This window comes from Colias eurytheme, chromosome 27 (assembly GCF_061535395.1).
Source record: "Colias eurytheme isolate Ceu_HAF_F1 chromosome 27, ilColEury1 Martin Lab GWU primary, whole genome shotgun sequence".
Lineage (NCBI taxonomy): Eukaryota > Metazoa > Arthropoda > Insecta > Lepidoptera > Pieridae > Colias > Colias eurytheme.
The window spans coordinates 3868060-3886471 of record NC_143006.1 but is presented as its reverse complement, the minus strand read 5'-3'; the positions used below and the strand labels follow the sequence as shown (position 1 = coordinate 3886471).

The following is an 18412-nucleotide window of genomic DNA, read 5'->3' as shown; positions in this document are numbered from 1 at the left end:
TTTCTTCACGTTATGAGTAAGGACAATTATATGAAGAGTTTTCAAGTATGTATTAAGTTCTAAGCATCAATTTGTCAACTCATATTTCGATTGACCTTTGAACGGTAGAAATATGGGCTAATAAAAGACTGCTCAATCAAGATGTATTTTTCTATAGTATGATTAACTGTTAGCCAAATATTTGGTTAGTTACTTTAGAAATGACGTAACATTCGCAGGGTATTAACTGAATTTCAATCATATTGACTTATACATAATACATAAGGAATTTGGTAATTATAACACTTTTCGTAAAATCGTTTATTTATTTTCCTACTATGTATGTATCTCTGTTTTATAAATTTTTAGCGCAATTTCAAAGTATTTTATGCATTAAGTCATTCTTACAAATGGTCGAAAAAAGAAATGTACCTAAAACCAAACATAGCCATAACAGAAAACTCACATTTTTATGTGATTTTGTAAGATACTAGATTATGATTATAATACGGTATTGCAAACAATCTTTATTTATCTTTCTACCAAAATAACATTTAGTTGTATACAAGAGATATAATTATTACTTTATATTGTTTAAAATAGTGTGCGCAGCACACGTGTCAGAAGTGAAACTTCTTTGGCAAGGTTCACGACGGTATTGCCATGACGCGAAATTTTACTCTCACTGCGCCTAAAGTTTCACATCAAAAATAATAATTTTTGACTTATTTTTATATTGCTGTAGTCCTTAGAAAAATAAAGATTGTTTCACAAATACGTAGGTAAGAGAAAACAACCTATTTCTACTCTAGCATGGTTTTAACTTTATTGTCTTGCTTTATAATTATTGCGATTAAATGATTATTTATTTATTACTCAATAACTCATCATTTTTAGCATTATTGAATCAGGCATGTTTTACTAAAAACAGTTAATTTGTTTTATTGTATTTTAGTATCAATTTTCATTTAAATTTAATAATTCTGCTTTTATTGACAATTTCAAGCAATTTTTGTTAAAATTTTTAACAACTTTCCTTTTTCTGAACATTACCAAAAACAATTCTGTATTATATTTTCAAAAATCATTCTAAAAAAAAACCGTAACTAATTTCATTTCACATCACTATCCAATATGGCCTCCGCACTAGGAATCACAATAACATCCCTCACATCACTAGCGCACGGCGCATCACTATCGCACTTTACACATACACTTTCGCACTTTACACATACACCTTCGCACTTTACACATACACCTTCGCACTTTACACATACACCTTCGCACTTTACACACACACCTTCGCACTTTACACATACACTTTCGCACTTAGTGTCCGTATTCATGTGTTTCACGACATCGAAGCTCTCTATATTTTTATACTGTCCATCTTTAATAGTGCAGAAATTATTTATTTCCGTGCAAATTTGTTTGACGTCAATTTCGTCAGCATTATTGCTTGATATTTTTAATAATTTCTCGTCATCGCCGAGTGTGAAAATCACTTTTTCTTCTTGCATTTTTGATATTTCTGAATCGGAGTGATTTTTGAAGTTCGTTGTTTCGGCTAATTTCATGTTGTATATGTTCGACTCACTGCCCATTATCGATGTTGTTGAGGTGTTTAGGTGTAACTCCTGGAAAGTTAATATATAATTATATTATTTATTAATTATTTATATAATTTAAATCCAACTAATATTATAAATGCGAAAGTTAGTGAGGATGTGTGTGTGTGTTTGTTACTCTTTGACGCAAATACTACCGAACCGATTACAATGAAATTTGGCACACATATAGAGGGTAACTTGGATTAACACATAGGATAGGTTTTATCCCGGAAATCCTAAGGGAACGGGAACTATGCAGGTTTTTCTTTGAAAACGCGGGGGGAAAGCTAGTATATTATAAACGCGAAAGTTTGTAAGTAAGGATGGATGTTTGTTACTCTTTCACGCAATTACTACTGACACGATTGTAGAAATTTGGCATGTTGGTAGTTGAAGACCCAGAATAAGACATAAGCTACTTTTACGCATCAAAATAAAATTATTGTAGTAATATGTTGTTTGCTATGAAATTACTTTTATCTCCCTTCTATACTGTTTTAATTATTATCCTATATTATGTATAACCTTAATATATTTAAATCTCGTGTCACAATGTTTGTCCTCAATGGACTCCTAAACCACTTAACCGATTATAATAAAATTCGCACACCATGTGCAGTTCGATCCAACTTGAGAGTAATTATATATTTATTTACAAAAAAAACTTACTCTATCGTCATGATAACTGCCGACGCTTCTAGAATGTTTGTGTCGTTTCTCGTTCAACATTCTATGTGCTGACTGGCCGTCCACACAATCCTGAAATTTATATTAGTAATATAAATATTAAATCACTGATTTTTAAATAATATGTTTCTTGAAAAATATTTTATCCAACTGCTTGAATCTTAATAATTCCAAATGTAATATTTTGTTTGTTAACGACGTAAACACTGTCGTCGTAAAATCGTAAAATCTGTCGAAGTGAGAATCGATTGAGTAGAAATTTGCTATACAGATTATAAGACCATAAAATATAGATTATGAGTGAGAGAGACAAAATGAATCAAAACTGTTTGGTTTGTAATTAATAAAAAAAATAATTCAAGATTTTGCAGATATTTGTATTTTTTTATGAAATTAATTAGAGTGAATGTTAAGTGACTGCCCAATAGATTACATAATATATTGTACATTACGATGTAATTCGTAATTGATACATTGCATCTGCGTGTTTAGCTGTTTTTTTGCATTTGAAACTAAATGTTTTAATGAATGAACCAAAAAATTTCATTTAAGACTGTTAATGCTCCTTACACAATAAATATAGCAACTCAGTGGATATTTTCTCAGACTCCCTCTATAAGTTTCGGAAAGCAATGCTTAACATTAAGACTTAATTATTTTTCAAATTCACATATTATTGTCCTTATGTCCGTAATATATAGATGAAATATTTAATGTAATAACTTTTTTAATATTGCCTGTTGTAGTTAATCAGAACTCTTTAATGATAAGAGCACACACATTTCTTTTTTGTTTAATTGTTTAGATATATTGTGTATAGATATCGCCTAATTTATTATTATTTTCTGTGAATGTAGTGTTCATCTGTAATAGTTGTGCATAATAACGTGTAAATCCTATGTTACTGTTTTAAGTGAATGATACATATGTAACAACTGGTGATGAACCTTTTTAATAAATAAATAAAAATAAATTGACAATAATTTACTTTAAAACCCACCTTAAATCTATTAAACTGTCTCCCACATCGTCTCTCACAAGCCACAAGACTACGCAGTGACTGCGTACGAGCACATTCACCAGACCCGCGAGAACCGAAAAGCTTTGATGTGTCCGACCTATTAATTAATTAATTAATTAATTAAATAAGTAAATCTTAATACAGGCGAAAGTTTGTAAGTATGGATGTATGGATGTTTGTTACTCTTTCACGCAAATACTACTGAACCAATTACAATGAAATTAAGCACACATATAGAGGGTAACTTGGATTAACACATAGGATAGGTTTTATCCCGGAAATCCCACGGGAACGGGAACTATGCGGGTTATTTGAAAATCTAGTCGGAAATCTAGTAATTATTCATTGTTATTATATGTATAGATTATTTAATAGTAGCTGTGCCACACGGTTTCACCCGCGTACGAACCTACGGGCAAGTATTTCTATAGCTAAAGCGTTATTATTAAACGACTACAAAAAAGAGGTTCTCAATTATTATTTATTAAATATTTATTGATTTTAATAAAATTAAAAAAAGCGTGTGTGCGGAGCACACGTCGTGTCAGAAATTCTTTGGCGAGACTCAAAGATATCAAAATCATCGCCTCGCCTCGACATTGAAATTTTACTCTCAACGCGCCTAGTTAAAGTCTTTTATTAGAGTAACTTAAAACTAAGACATGTCATAATCATTTTAACCATCAAAATACTGACAATGTATAATGTACATACACTTACATAATATTTGTATATTAACTACACGTATACACACGAATTTATTTAAACCCTAACATTATTTATTCAACGTGTGTATACGTGTAGTTAATATACAAATATTATGTAAGTGTATGTACATTATACATTGTCAGTATTTTGATGGTTAAAATGATTATGACATGTCTTAGTTTAAAGTTACTCTAATAAAAGACTTTAACACAAAAGGTTGTTTCATTTAAGAGGTTCCAACATTATAGGTCAAAAGATTAATAGAGCAGCAATGAATCAAGGCATAGCAGACAGCTAGTCTTTACTAATATTATAAAGCTGAAGAGTTTGTTTGTTTGTTTGAATGCGCTAATCTCAGGAACTACTGTCCGATTTGAAAAATTCTTTCAGTGTTAGATAGCCCACTTATCGAGGAAAGCTATAGGCTATATTATATCATCACGCTAAGACCAACAGGAGCGAAGCAATGCGGGTAAAACCACAGGGCACAGCTAACATAATATATAGAAAAAAATACTCACAAATTACACGGTGTTATAAGCAATCGTTGCAGATTAGACAAAGTAGGTCTCATATCGTGAACGGCTAAACCCCTTCCCCATAACAACTGTGCTATACACTTGTTTAGTAAAAACATCGCATATCGGAATAAGGTCACGTCTCCACCGCGAGCGAAGAGAGGTATGCTAGAAAAGATACAATATTTCATGTTATTTATTTCATAATATTGACAAAACATTTGATTCATCTATACTAATATTATTAAGCTGAAGAGTTTGTTTGTTTGTTTGAACGCGCTAATCTCGGGAACTACTGGTCCGATTTGAAAAATTCTTTCGGTGTTAGATAGCCCATTTATCGAGGAAGGTTATAGGCTATATTTCATCACGCTACGACCAACAGGGGTGGAGCCACGGGGGTGAAACCGCGCGGAGCAGCTAGTATTATAATAATAGTCGACAAAATTGATATAGAATTAACAACTAGGTAGATGGATCATTAAAGAAATTATCGATAGTAAAACTCTGCCTACGTGCATCAGGCAGAGTTTTCTAATGAGCCAAATGACCAAATGACATTAAATAATATTTGCCACGAAACACTTCAAGTTAGGTTCAAAGTTGCAACCCTGCATGGATCACTTAGTACTTACAATTTGATATTTAGTATCATAGCTCTCAAATGCTTTATACATGAGACAATTTTTAAGAATAAAAAATATTCGATCACGAGGCGGGATTCGAACTCGTATCTTTTTGTCTTAGAATAGAATCTCATAGAATCGCAAGAGCATAAGAAATTCAATTGCTCTGGCAGCCCGGCTCCGTGGAAAACGCGGGTTCGCGCGCATATAAGTTTTTTATTTTTTATTTGAAAATATTGCTCAATTTATCTAATAAACCGCCTAGTAAGGATAAAAGTCGCCTCCTTGGTACAGTGGTTGACGCGAGAGCGTAACACCGAGGGGTCCTGGGTTCGATTCCCGGTGGAGACGAAGAAAAAAAAAATGTCTCGGTAGGGTAGGACACAGAAGGCTGATCACCTACTTGTCTCTAAAGAAAATCGATCAGTGAAACAGATGTATAATGCATCTGCCCCTTACCCCACTAGAGGACATGGGACTTCACTTTTTATAATAATGACAAAATGAATATAGAATTAACAGAATGATGCACAATCATGCTAAAAAATTTCGTTACTAAAACTCTGCCTACGAGAGTAAGAGGCAGAGTTTAACACTTGATTACATTTAACTAGTACATTTTAATTTAGTACATTTAACTTTAACACTTGATTGTGAGGTTAATTTATTATTATTACTAATACCCATTTTGGCCACTTATACCCACTTCAGCTACTGATACCCACTTTAGCCACTAATATGCACATTAGCCAATACTCACTTAGGATCCGGCAAATCCGGGGTAACATCCAATATCTTGCTCGCAGAACCCAATAACGTGATTCTATACCGCAGAGGTTGGTTGAGAACCGCTGCCGATAGCACAGTGGCTTGTGCCACAAACCCGGCGGCCACACTGTCGGGTACCGGGTTCGATGATCGGGTGTCGTCACCGCATATCGGTAAAGGTACATCGCAGATTGTCCAGGTTGTTGCGTCTTTCTGTGAAAAATAATAAAAATTATATACAAGCTGCGCTCCGCGGTTTTACCCGCTTGGCTCCGCTCCTGTTGGTCTTAGCGTGATGATATTTTGTAGCCTATAGCTTTCCTCGATGAATGGGCTATCTAACACCGAAATAATTTTTCAAATCGGACCAGTAGTTCCTGAGACTTACGCGTTCAAACCACAAAACAAACAAACTCTTCAGCTTTATAATATTAGTATAGATTAGCTAACCCGACAGACGTTCTGTCTTAGTTGCGAATATATACGGTCAAACGCGTAAACAAGGATGTCGCCATATGTAAGAATGGTTTAGAGCTAACAGATAATTGTGATTATCAAATAATAGACAAATAATAATTTGCAATAAAATTTATTTTGCGACTAAGTATAAAATGAGATGTTACCTATCCTATCTTTCAAGTTAGATCAAACTGCACACAGGGTGCTAGTTAAATTTAAAATCGATTCAGTAGTTTTTGAGTCTATCGTGAACAAACAAGTGCCAACCAACCAACACCTAAAATACTACACAGACTACAACCACCGCCATACATATTACGATATTTCCTACTTCTATCAATATATTACCTGCTGTATATAAAATATCTTCTGCAAGTGTAGCAACAAATCGCTGCGACAGTTGCACAAAGTTGCGTGCGATCTTGCAGCAAGTTCTCGTAATGCTGCGCACGATTCGCGCATTTCCCTCAACGCTTCCGTTCTACGTGATAGTGTGTGATAGTTCGTCATTAGTTCTGAACCTGGGAATGATAAAATTATCTTGAAAATGGTATTGATTAACAATAATAGTAATTTGTAACTACATTCTTGCAAATAAATATATTTTGAATTTGAATAGCTGTTATAAATAAGACAAAAAATGACTATACTTTGTAAAAAAAATACTCTACAAAACGTTTGGTTCAACATTTTTTATGAATAAATATATATTTAAATCTAAATTTTTTTAAAGGATAGAAAAAAATCGATCACGTGGCGGGATTCGAACCCGCATCCATCCGCCACACTGGACGGACGCCTGACCAATGTGGCTACCCGTGATGCCGTCAGAGCAAATTTATTCTAGATTATAGATTTAAATCATCAAGAATTCCAATAATTACTAATATATAAGTATTTGTAAACAAGGATATGATAGTTTATCCTAATAGATTGAGTAAAGTAGAAATATAAACCACTAGGTATTTGTTTATGTTTTCTCACCAAAATAACCATCTAAATAGTACTTCAAGGAATATTATAATTCATATATTTTATAATATAGATTTGGACACATCACATAACATCAAATACCAAAACCCCCTTTACAAATATTTTTGCATTTACCATTGGTTAACTCACCTACATCTTGATTCTCTTCAAACAACTTAGCGTGTATCTCTTTCAGTCTTCTTATGTTGGCCAATTTGCTGTCTCGCTCGTCTGATAGTATGAGTCGCTTGAAATGTAGTATTTCTAACTGTTTTGTTAACCTTACGTGCTCCGATCTTTGGTAGGGAGATGGCTTTGACTGAAAATAGTTTTTTTTTTGTACTTAACTATCATAATTTTTTTTTTTTTTATATGAGTATGTAACATAGAATTCTGTTACTACTTTTTTGAAAGTTCTTGATGGAATAGTTTTAGCACGTTTTAGGAATACTGTGTTAGTCAGTTTTTTATGGCGTAGTACAAATGTGTAGGAGGTTAGGGTATAAAATAATACTACACTTCACTTTATCACTTTTTATTTTACTGTATTATACTTGTGTACTGTTCACAAATTAAAACAGGACTGAACAAATATTAACGGGTGGCGGTTATTTTATACTTACAAAAAAGATCAAATGAGTTACTATACTCATAATAATTTATTAATTTTTGCATATAATTCCAACAATAATAATTTATTAATTTTTGCATATAATTCCAACACGCCCCCTCAAAAATTAATCATTAAATCAATCTTTACAAAATCAAACTCAAACATTTATTTGTTCAATAAAACTTCTTTTAGAAGCACTTTCGAATCGTCATTACATATTTCTAACATTTACCACAGTACAGTTTACAAGTATACACTGGGAATACATAATAATAGTCCAACATTTGTTGCAAGGATTAGGAAAAACCCAGAAAAACCTAATCAGACTATATAATATATAATATTCATAAATGTATCAATCAAACATAATTCATAATTTTCACAATAAATTAATTGAATCATTTAAAATGAATCATATTCATTTTAATCCTAATTTGGACTTCATTGCTTGAAAGGCCACGACAGGTAATGGCTTTGTGAGTCCATCTGCTAGCTGCAAACCTGTGGGAATGTAATTTAATTTTATTACATTTTGTTCAACCTTTTCTCTTGAAAAATGATATTTTATGTCTATATGTTTTGACCTCTTATGACTGGTGGGGTTATTTGCAATACTTATGCAACCATTATTATCTTCATATATAACAATGGGTTTATCTATATTTAAATGAACACTAGCCGCTAATGATTTTAGCCATAACGCTTCCCTTACAGCTTCATACAGTGCCATATACTCAGCCTCAGTCGAAGAGGCTGCCACCGACATTTGTTTCTTAGTACACCAAGTTATAGTACAATTATCAAACAATTTAAATATATAGCCAGTTGTACTTTTTCTGTCCTTTGTATCACTTCCACCCCAGTCAGAGTCAACATATCCACATAAAATATTTTCATAATCAGACCGTTTATAACATAATTTTAAATTAATAGTACCCTTAAGATATCTGAGAACTCTCTTTAAACACAGCCATAACTCTTTATTATTTTTATTAGAATATCTGCTAAGTATATTAACACACAAGCTTAAATCTGGCCGAGTACATAACATTACGTACATTAAGCAGCCTAAAACATTACGACAAGGTGCATTATACTTTTCTTCTGAGTTTAAGGCATCATAATTAAGTTTTACTTCCATAGGAGTATTTATGGGATTGCATTCGTGCATTTGAAACTTATGTAAAATTGTTTTAATATATGCACTTTGATCTAATAATATTTCATCGTTAGATCTTGCAATCTTAATGCCCAGAAATAATTTAATTTCTTTTAAATCGGTCATTTTAAATTTGCTCATTAGGTACATTTTAAAACTATTCATAACACTAATATCAGCGCATACAATTACTAAATCATCAACATACAATAGCACATAAATACTTTTATACACACTGCCCTTGTCTAACATGTAAATACACCTATCTACAGAAGAGTTTTGGAAACCTTTTTCCACAAGGCATTGTTGGAATTTTTCGAACCAACACCTAGCGGCCTGTTTTAACCCGTACAATGATTTATTTAATTTGCATACATAATTATCTTTGTATTGTACTCCTTCAGGTATTTTCATATATATCTCTTCTTTTAAGTCACCGTTAAGAAAAGCTGTTTTAACGTCCATATGGTGAATGAGCAAATTAAACTGATTAGCAAAACTAACAATAAATCGGAAGCTAGCTATTCTTGCAACGGGGGCAAATGTCTCGTTATAATCAGTTAAATATTCCTGACTAAAACCTCTTGCAACAAGGCGAGCTTTGTATCTTAAAGGCTTTCCAAACTCATCAGTCTTCAGAGTGAAAACCCACTTGCAATCAACTATATTTCTATTTTCAGGTTTAGGAACTAAAACCCATGTATTATTAATATCTAATGAATTCAATTCATCTTTTATTGCTTGTTCCCAATAAACTTTATCATCCCGAAATTTAATTTCATTAAAAGAGGCGGGTATATTATACAAAACGGAATGAGCACACATTAAGTAATCATTATTACATTCATCAATTTCTTTATATGACACAGGCGGACGCCCTTTAAGCCTAGCACTCCTCCTTAATTCATTATTACTTGAACTCGGACTAACAGACTGTAGATCAACATGTGTTTGTTCACAATCATTTACATCTTGGTTCTTACTCCTTTTACTAGGGCACTCATTATCATCAGATTTATTACTTGCAGAGACTCTAGGCTTTGACACTGATTTCGACATAAAGTCACTATCAGTTTGGTCATGAGAATTTCGAACATTCTCTTCAAAATTATCTATAGGCCTAGTTTTAATAAAGTTGACCTCGTCAACTATAACGTCTCTAACAACACAAAACCTTTTAATTTCAGGATTCCAAACTTTATATCCGTTTGGTTCATAACCCACGAGAATACCCTTCCAAGATTTGTCGTCAAACTTTGACTTCATAACTTTATTGTGAACATACACAGTCGATCCAAACACCTTTAAATATTTAATTCGGGGCTTTTTATCATGCCACATCTCAAACGGTGTCTTATGACATTGCACCGCTTTAGTCGGAGTCAAGTTAATCAAAAACACAGCAGTTAATACCGCTTCACCCCAAAATACTTTATTTAATTTAGCGCCGTTTATCATAGCGCGGGCTTTTTCAGTAACAGTCCTAACCATTCTTTCTGAGACGCCGTTTAACTGTGGGGTCCTAGGTACAGTTAAATGGTAAGTAATACCCTTCTCAACACAGTAATTTTTCATATCCGTGGATAAGTATTCACGGCCATTATCACAATATAAATTTACTAATTTTGTATTGAATTTACTTTCACTTTTAGCTACAAAGTCCCTAAATACTGAAAATACGTCCGATTTATACGTTATCAAGTAAACCACGGCGTAATGCGTGAACTGATCAACAAAAAGCACAAAATAATTTTTATTATCTACGGTCGGAGGAGTGATAGGTCCACAGACGTCCGAATGAACAATAAATAAAGGTCTCTTCACGTAACTTTTATCCTTGACGTCGTTAAACGGTAGTCTACTCTGTTTACCTTTTATACAGGCTTCGCAAAATTCATTAATTGGCAACAATGTTTCAATTTCATTAAAATCATCTGTCATTTTATTATTTTTCAGTTCTAAAAATTTATTTTTACTAATATGGCCCAAACGTTCGTACCATAATTTGTACTTGGTAATATTATTATTGCAAATATTAGAAACAGAGTGACTCTCGTGTAACGAAGTCATAAAATCAACAGTTATTAAATTATTATTCAACATACCTCGCATGATGACATTACCACTCTTATCTAGTACACGAGCACCGCACTGGTTGAAAATGATGGTGTAACCAGCTTGTTGCATTTTCGACACGGACAAGAGATTATACGGCACATCAGGACAGTAAAGCACGTTCTCCAAGATTCCCTGTATGCCTGTATCACTGGTTACCTGCAAAGCTCCTTTTTTATTTGCACAGATGAATTGACCGGTTTTAGCAATCGAAATTTTGACAGGCGAATTTAAAAGAGTACAATTGATAAACAAATCTTCCCTGTTTGTTATATGGTCCGATGCTCCGGAGTCCAAGATAAATGTTAATTTGTTACCTCTAGGATCATTTCGATAATTTCCCATCATTAAAACAAACCCAGAAACATAATTTGAAGTTGACGGTTGATTTGTGTCCACTACTTGTAGCGTTTTTTGTCTGTCGGTATAATCTTTATGCTGATTAAATGCCTGATTATTCCTTTTGTAATAGTAGCAGTCATTTTTAACGTGTCCTTTACGCCCACAATGATGACACTTTATGAAATGTGATGTCTTCTTTCTTTTATGACTATCGTAGTTAATTTTATGACGATTGAACTTCCTTTTCTTCGGAATCTCAACTTTAGCCTGTAAGACTTTCATACTAGTGTCACCAGATTCATTCTTCAGCTTCACCTCGTGGTCTAAAAGTCTCGTTTTTACAAAAGCTAACGTTAGATTGTCTTCCGTCAACGTCTCAATTGCAGTGACGATTCCATCATAAGATGAGGGTAGTGTCAAAAATAAATGGGCTATTTTATCGGTCTCTTCCAATTTAGCGCCTGCAGCTAAGAGCTCCGTTATCAAATCATCAAACGTAGTAAAATGCTTGATAAGAGGTACATCGCCTTGTAGTTTTAACGCCAATAACTTCTTTCGTATAGCCAATTGTGTAGCCATACTTTTTCTCTCGTATAGGTTGTCTAATTTTTTGAAAATTTGCCTCGCTGAAGAATCTTCTTTAGCGAAACCGAGAAAAGAATCCGCCAAATATTCCACTATAATACCTTTTGCAATCCTATTGTTTTTCTCCCACTCATTTGTCGGAATGATGGGATCCTCGTCGACCACCTTAAGAACGTCCATTTCGGCCAATAAAGCACGAATACGAAATTTCCACGTACTATATTTTTCGCCATCGAACGGCTTAATGTTTCGCTTCATTTTTTGGTTCTCCATTTTAAATATTAACGTATACGCACTTAACTTAAACAACACTTAACAATTCACCGCACAAACACTGCACTATTATTTTCACTCGCGTAATCTGGGCCCATAACCTGTAGGAGGTTAGGGTATAAAATAATACTACACTTCACTTTATCACTTTTTATTTTACTGTATTATACTTGTGTACTGTTCACAAATTAAAACAGGACTGAACAAATATTAACGGGTGGCGGTTATTTTATACTTACAAAAAAGATCAAATGAGTTACTATACTCATAATAATTTATTAATTTTTGCATATAATTCCAACAATAATAATTTATTAATTTTTGCATATAATTCCAACAAAATGAATGATAAAAAATCGAATTTCCGAATTTTAAGAAACAATTGATAGCCAAAATTTATAATGATTATTTATCCGACCCAAATATCGACCAATAGAATTGCACCATTCGACGTCACGTGGTACAACCTACATGGTATTATACTGATAATTTTTTGAAAATTTTCTCTGGTCGTTGACTTCAAACTGACAGGTTCAATTCAATTGTGAAATTATTGGCCGACATTTGGGACGGAAAAATAATCTCCCGAATACCACACGAGCTTCAAAATTATCTGGCATTTCCCTCAAGGTTCCCTGCAAACAAATAAAGTCGTCAAGTTTTTCAGGAAAAACCTAAAAACTTTTTAACCTTGACTAAAAACTTGACTCCTTCATTTGTTTGCAACGAACCTACCGGAAAATACCCGATAATTTTGAAGCTCTTGTGGTATTATAAGTGATAAATATTGGGCCGAATATACCATAATTAATATAGTCACCAAAAAAAGCAAAAATCTCACCTTGTACGATAACAAATCGTTTAATTTCAAAGTCAATCTCGGCCCATTTGAAACGGGCGACCTTTCTTCCTTTATCCTACCATTTTTGACACTTAAATCAGTCTGCGACGAAGATTTCTGCAACGCATCTTCATCAAGGCAAGAAAATAGGTTCCTCTGAGATTTGCTCCTAGCTTTTAGTTTTTCTTCAAATTCCGGTTGCGTAATTGTGTCCGAAAGGGCGGACTTCTGGTATATTCTTTCTTTAATCTCTTGGACAGCTTCTTGACGTTTCTTTATAGCGTATTGTAATAAATGTAAGTTCTGCAATTTTGTAGCTGTGTAGCTCGGCCTTATTTCCGATTTCAGGAAATTCAAGGCGAGATATCGATACTTGGGCACACCATCCGTTTCGTTCCTTAAATCATAACTCTCCGCTGTTTCGCTCAAATCAATCTTACTAGATAATTCCTCTTGAGATGCATTTATATCACAGTTAAGTTCACTGGTCCTAAATTCTTTAACATCTAAATTGTCCGGTGAATGCTCGTATATATGATTGGTCTCTGGCTTCTTTCGTTCATTACTATCATCCCTTCTACGTTGAGTGGCTGCTATGTTTAAACTTGAAGACGCTCGTAACGTCGGAAAGTTCTGTTTGAAGCCTTTATCAATTGGACTATGACTTTTGGAGTATTCTTTATCTAATTTCTTTGAATACTTCCCGGGCGATAATGACCGAGAATCTTTTATTAACTTTTGACTCTGTACGAGTTTGTTTTCAAAGGTTTTAGATACGTTAGTATGCCCAGATGAATCTGACGACAAAGAACCATGTTCGATCTCATTTTCTGGCGGTATTATATCTAATTTGAGACTTTTGTAGGAACAGAAATAGCCCCCATGCATTTGGAATACGAGAGTATTGCTTTTGAAGCAATCAGAGTTGAAATTTAAAGCTAAATTGGCCCCAATATATCGAAGACCACTGAAATATACCCCCCACGTTTGGATGACTGTATCTTGTATTTGTTCGCATTTTTCTTCGTCATCTTTACATGGGGGCGATAATATATGACACCATATTCTAATCACAACATTGGTTGACGACATTCGTTGTGTTATTTCTAAAAAAGAAAACACTCATTATTAAAACAAGATAAGTAATAAATACACAGTATTTTATATATTACTAGCTTTCCGCAAGGCTTCGCCCGTTTTGTCTAAAACCTAATAAATTAGGTACTAAAACCTTCCTCGAGAATCACTCTATCTATTTAAAAAAAGCCGCATCAGAATCCGTTGCGTAGTTTTAAATATTTATGTATATAGGGGCAGTGAAAGCGACTTTGTATGTACTGATTATAAATACATACATCCTATTACAGTCATTGTACTTATTAATGATTTGAATCGAGTAGTTGTTATTGAAACTATAACAATGTGGTTTGTGATACATTACAATAATAATCATTCAACAGCTACAATGTATGTGTGTATTTTGTAAAGAAATGACGTGTCATACAACACAAATAGATCAACAACATGAATTATTTGTGTTGGGATTCTCATGAGATTAAATAATATTACGAGCGTGTCTCTTATCATGATAGTGTGATACAAGTCGTTATTTGCAAAGAATATTACGAAATATGATAATGTGATCTATATGTATATCTTTCTTGATGACATATCAAGATAATATTGTTGTAAAATTTTTTTTTAATACATATAAAAATTAAAATAAACATATTTTACCAATAATTATTTAGATTGATTAGGCGGCAATTAAGAGTACCACCTGTACATGTTTGTACATAATTGATACTAACACATGTTCTATTAAGGGCTAATAAATGATACTTAAGGCCGATTTTTCAATGCTTGGATAAAACTTATCCGTCCAATAAAGTATTACACGATAATATTAAAATGTCACGTAAACTGTCAAATAGGGGCAATTAGAATACGTTTTTAAAATGGTAGGTTTATACATTATTCGACGATTAAGTAGTATCCAAGCATTGAAAAATCGGCCCTTAATAAATAAATATATGAAGATCATTATGATAGATGGAATGGCATCTTGGTTTATTTTTGTAATTTAGTGTATTGATAAGTTTTTCTTTACCAAAATCAATATAAATATTTGATACAAATAAGAAACTATTAAATAAACTAAATCCAAAGTTTATTAAATATAATTCAGTCCAGGAATGTGTGTTAGTGTTACGATATGACTCATCTATAGATAACTATGTTAGAATGTAGGGCAAAAGTTAATTTTATTAAAGGATTTATTAACTCGCACAGGAAATATGTCAAACAATATTTTCTATTCACTTGTAAATTATATGTCTGTCTATTTTTTATCTGTATAAAATTTATCCAGTTAAATTCTAATAAAGCATGTTTAGTAATCAGAACAATTTATGTGTGTGTATTCATACTAATATTATAAACTACTAGTGGTCCGCCCTGGCTTCGCCCGTGGTACATATTTCGCAATAAAAGGTAGCCTATGTTCTTTCTCAGGGTCTAAAGATTATCTGTGCCAAATTTCATCAAAATCGGTCCAGTAGTTTATGAGCCTATTCATTACAATCAAACAAACAAAGTTTTCCTCTTTATAATATTAGTGTAGATTGAAATATTGTATTAAATTTTAAAAATGCTTTTTTAGATTCACCTGTATGTTTGTATGCCTGAAACCATCTCTTTTAGACTCTAGTTTAAATGGACAGATTTAATTCAAACTCTGTACAGTGTACACTAATCAAGGATCAGTGACAATACAATAATTTCATGAGTTTATCTTATAAAAGCTTTTTGGTTTTATAAGTAAGGTTAATATTTCCCTTAAAAGAGTTTAGTATGTTATAAATACTTTTTGCGAAACATGATTATGTATGTAGTTGATATAAAAAGAAAATTTTTGGAAACATTAGCCAAAATATATAAATACTAGCTGTGCTCCGCGGTTTCACCCGCATTGCTCCGCTCCTGTTGGTCTTAGCATAATGATATATAGCCTATACCCTTCCTCGATAAATAGGCTATCTAACATCGAAGGAATTTTATAAATCGGACCATTAGTTCCCGAGATTAGCGCGTTCAAACAAACAAACTCTTCAGCTTTATAATTATTATTAGTATATTAATATAGATTCAATACCTGAGTCAATCTCCTTCCACTTAGGGTGGGGGGATGATATCCGCTCGCTCGTGTAAAACGGCGCCGACATAGTCGTGTGATGCAACGTCAAATAATAACTACATTGATATGTACACCATTCCGGTGGCCTTATGTTGTAGCCGACGATCTGAAATTATTCAGAGTTTAATTTAATGTATTGTCTCCTTAGCATAGTGGTTGACGTTTGACCGTAAAACCGAGGGGTTGTGGGTTTGTGACCCGGTGAAGTAAAAAAAAAGACGTGTGGCACTCGGGGACTGCAGCGGTAAAGCTATTGCATAGCATGCCTTCAAGCCACACCTCCGAGCTCGTCGGAGTGGGAAGCGTGAGGTTTTTTCGTTACGGAATTTCTAGATTCGGTCCCCGCGCTCAAGGCCCGCGTTAGAAGCTATGCAATAGCTTAAAATAAATTATGTCTCGGTCTGGCGGGACACAGGTGGGTAGTAAAAAAGTGTTAGAAAATATTCTTAAACACACAACACTTTTTAAAAATTTCTTCTAAATAATAGTGAGTATTGTTGGCACACTTTATAAATAGTTGACAGAAGAAAGCCAATTAACAAGTTCAAAACAGTCTCTTAATCTGGCTGATAGTGATTATTACATAAACATTCAATCATTAGTTTTTGAAACTGATTTTTATCCGTTACTAGCTGCGCCCTGCGGTTTCACCCGCATGACTCCGCTCCTGTTGGTCTTAGCGTGATGATATATAGCCTATAGCCTTCCTCAATAAATGGGCTATCTAACACCAAAAGAATTTTTAAATCAGACCAGTAGTTCCAGAGATTAGCGCCTTCAAACAAACAAACTCTTCAGCTTTATAATATTAGTATAGATTTTTTATATTTCATTTCTAATAATTGTTTACATATTTGGAAAATTACAAAATTCCTATTAAATCAATATTTTTATTACATGTTAATGACATGATGACACAATATCTGTAATTTTATTTAAATGTAATATTTAGCTTAAAAATATAGCAAACTATCTGAAGCATAAATATGTGCTATAACCAGCTAGCAAATACATATTCTATGTGAATTATTTATATAACAAAAATATATGTTATAAAAACTTTATATTGTTCTCTTAGATCTCAGAATAAGATTATCCTAACAATGTACATATATGAATACATCAGGTTACCTAAGATATGTTTTTGGTATCATTGCATACACATCTATTTTGTTTATATATATTTTCAAGGAGAAGGAATTTGAGAGCCATCTTCACGTTTTTGACCCGTGATATAGGCGGTTCTAAACGTCATCACCAATGTAGGCGTTTGTTAGTAAATTTCCGAATGTGTCAGCGTTATAATTGATTTTATTAATACATGCAAATTTGTGACTTCTTTACCTGAATTAAACTTCTAAGACGAAGCTGCTGAGTCGTTAGAGGCGTCCATTCCCTGCATCTTGGTCTCCCAAACATTTCTAAGCTTTTTTGCGACACAAATAAGGTCTAACTTATTCCCATGATCGATAAAATTTACTCGATCAGAGTGAGCACATATCTTATCTTTTCATACATAGGATTGAAAACTAAAATTTCGTAATTGGAAAAGAATGCACTTTTTAACACAATAAATAAATAAAATGCATTGTTCAGCTGACTTCATCTTTCATTTTATTGGACATCTGACATATATCACGTTATGTCAAATCGACATTAACTTCTATAGCGAATACAAGGCTTTTTGACGATTTAAAATGAAATGAATAAAATTACAGGATAAAATTATTTTTATATGAAAATTTTTAATCAACGATATTTTAAATTGGTGGTCAAACTGAATATTATTTCAAGTTTAGAAACAACTTTGGTTTTAAAGGGAAAGTTATCTAAAAATTATTTTCATGGAACATTCGTACTGTTTCGAAATATAAGCGCGTCTCATCTCAATGTGGTCTCAATAAGTATCCGTATCACCTCAATCTTCAGAAAAAAAAATA

At 33.0% G+C, this 18412-nt stretch overlaps 1 protein-coding gene across 1 annotated transcript; it reads right to left on the bottom strand.

Moving 5' to 3' along the window:
• Positions 1-698: 698 nt before the first annotated feature.
• Positions 699-18077, bottom strand: Uvrag (UV-resistance associated gene). The gene is made up of 11 exons (XM_090117235.1): positions 17817-18077; positions 16431-16578; positions 13277-14382; positions 7499-7667; positions 6725-6897; positions 5910-6130; positions 4527-4691; positions 3277-3394; positions 2259-2348; positions 1301-1616; positions 699-1258 (listed from the first exon to the last, which is right to left on the bottom strand). The coding sequence occupies exons 1-11, from the start codon at positions 17889-17891 to the stop codon at positions 1092-1094; spliced, it is 2748 nt and encodes a 915-aa protein (XP_089973361.1). The 5' UTR covers positions 17892-18077; the 3' UTR covers positions 699-1091.
• Between the last annotated feature and the right edge of the window lie 335 nt (positions 18078-18412).

Bases quoted from the DNA above. Each gene is read 5' to 3' on its own strand.
- Uvrag (XM_090117235.1), bottom strand. From the start codon at position 17,891: ATGTTTGGGAGACCAAGATGCAGGGAATGGACGCCTCTAACGACTCAG. The intron at 4,692-5,909 runs GTGAGTATTGGC...TATCTTTTCTAG, and splicing joins CCGGATTTGCCGGATCCTAA to CATACCTCTCTTCGCTCGCG. The intron at 1,617-2,258 runs GTAAGTTTTTTT...TTAACTTTCCAG, and splicing joins GCAGTTATCATGACGATAGA to GAGTTACACCTAAACACCTC.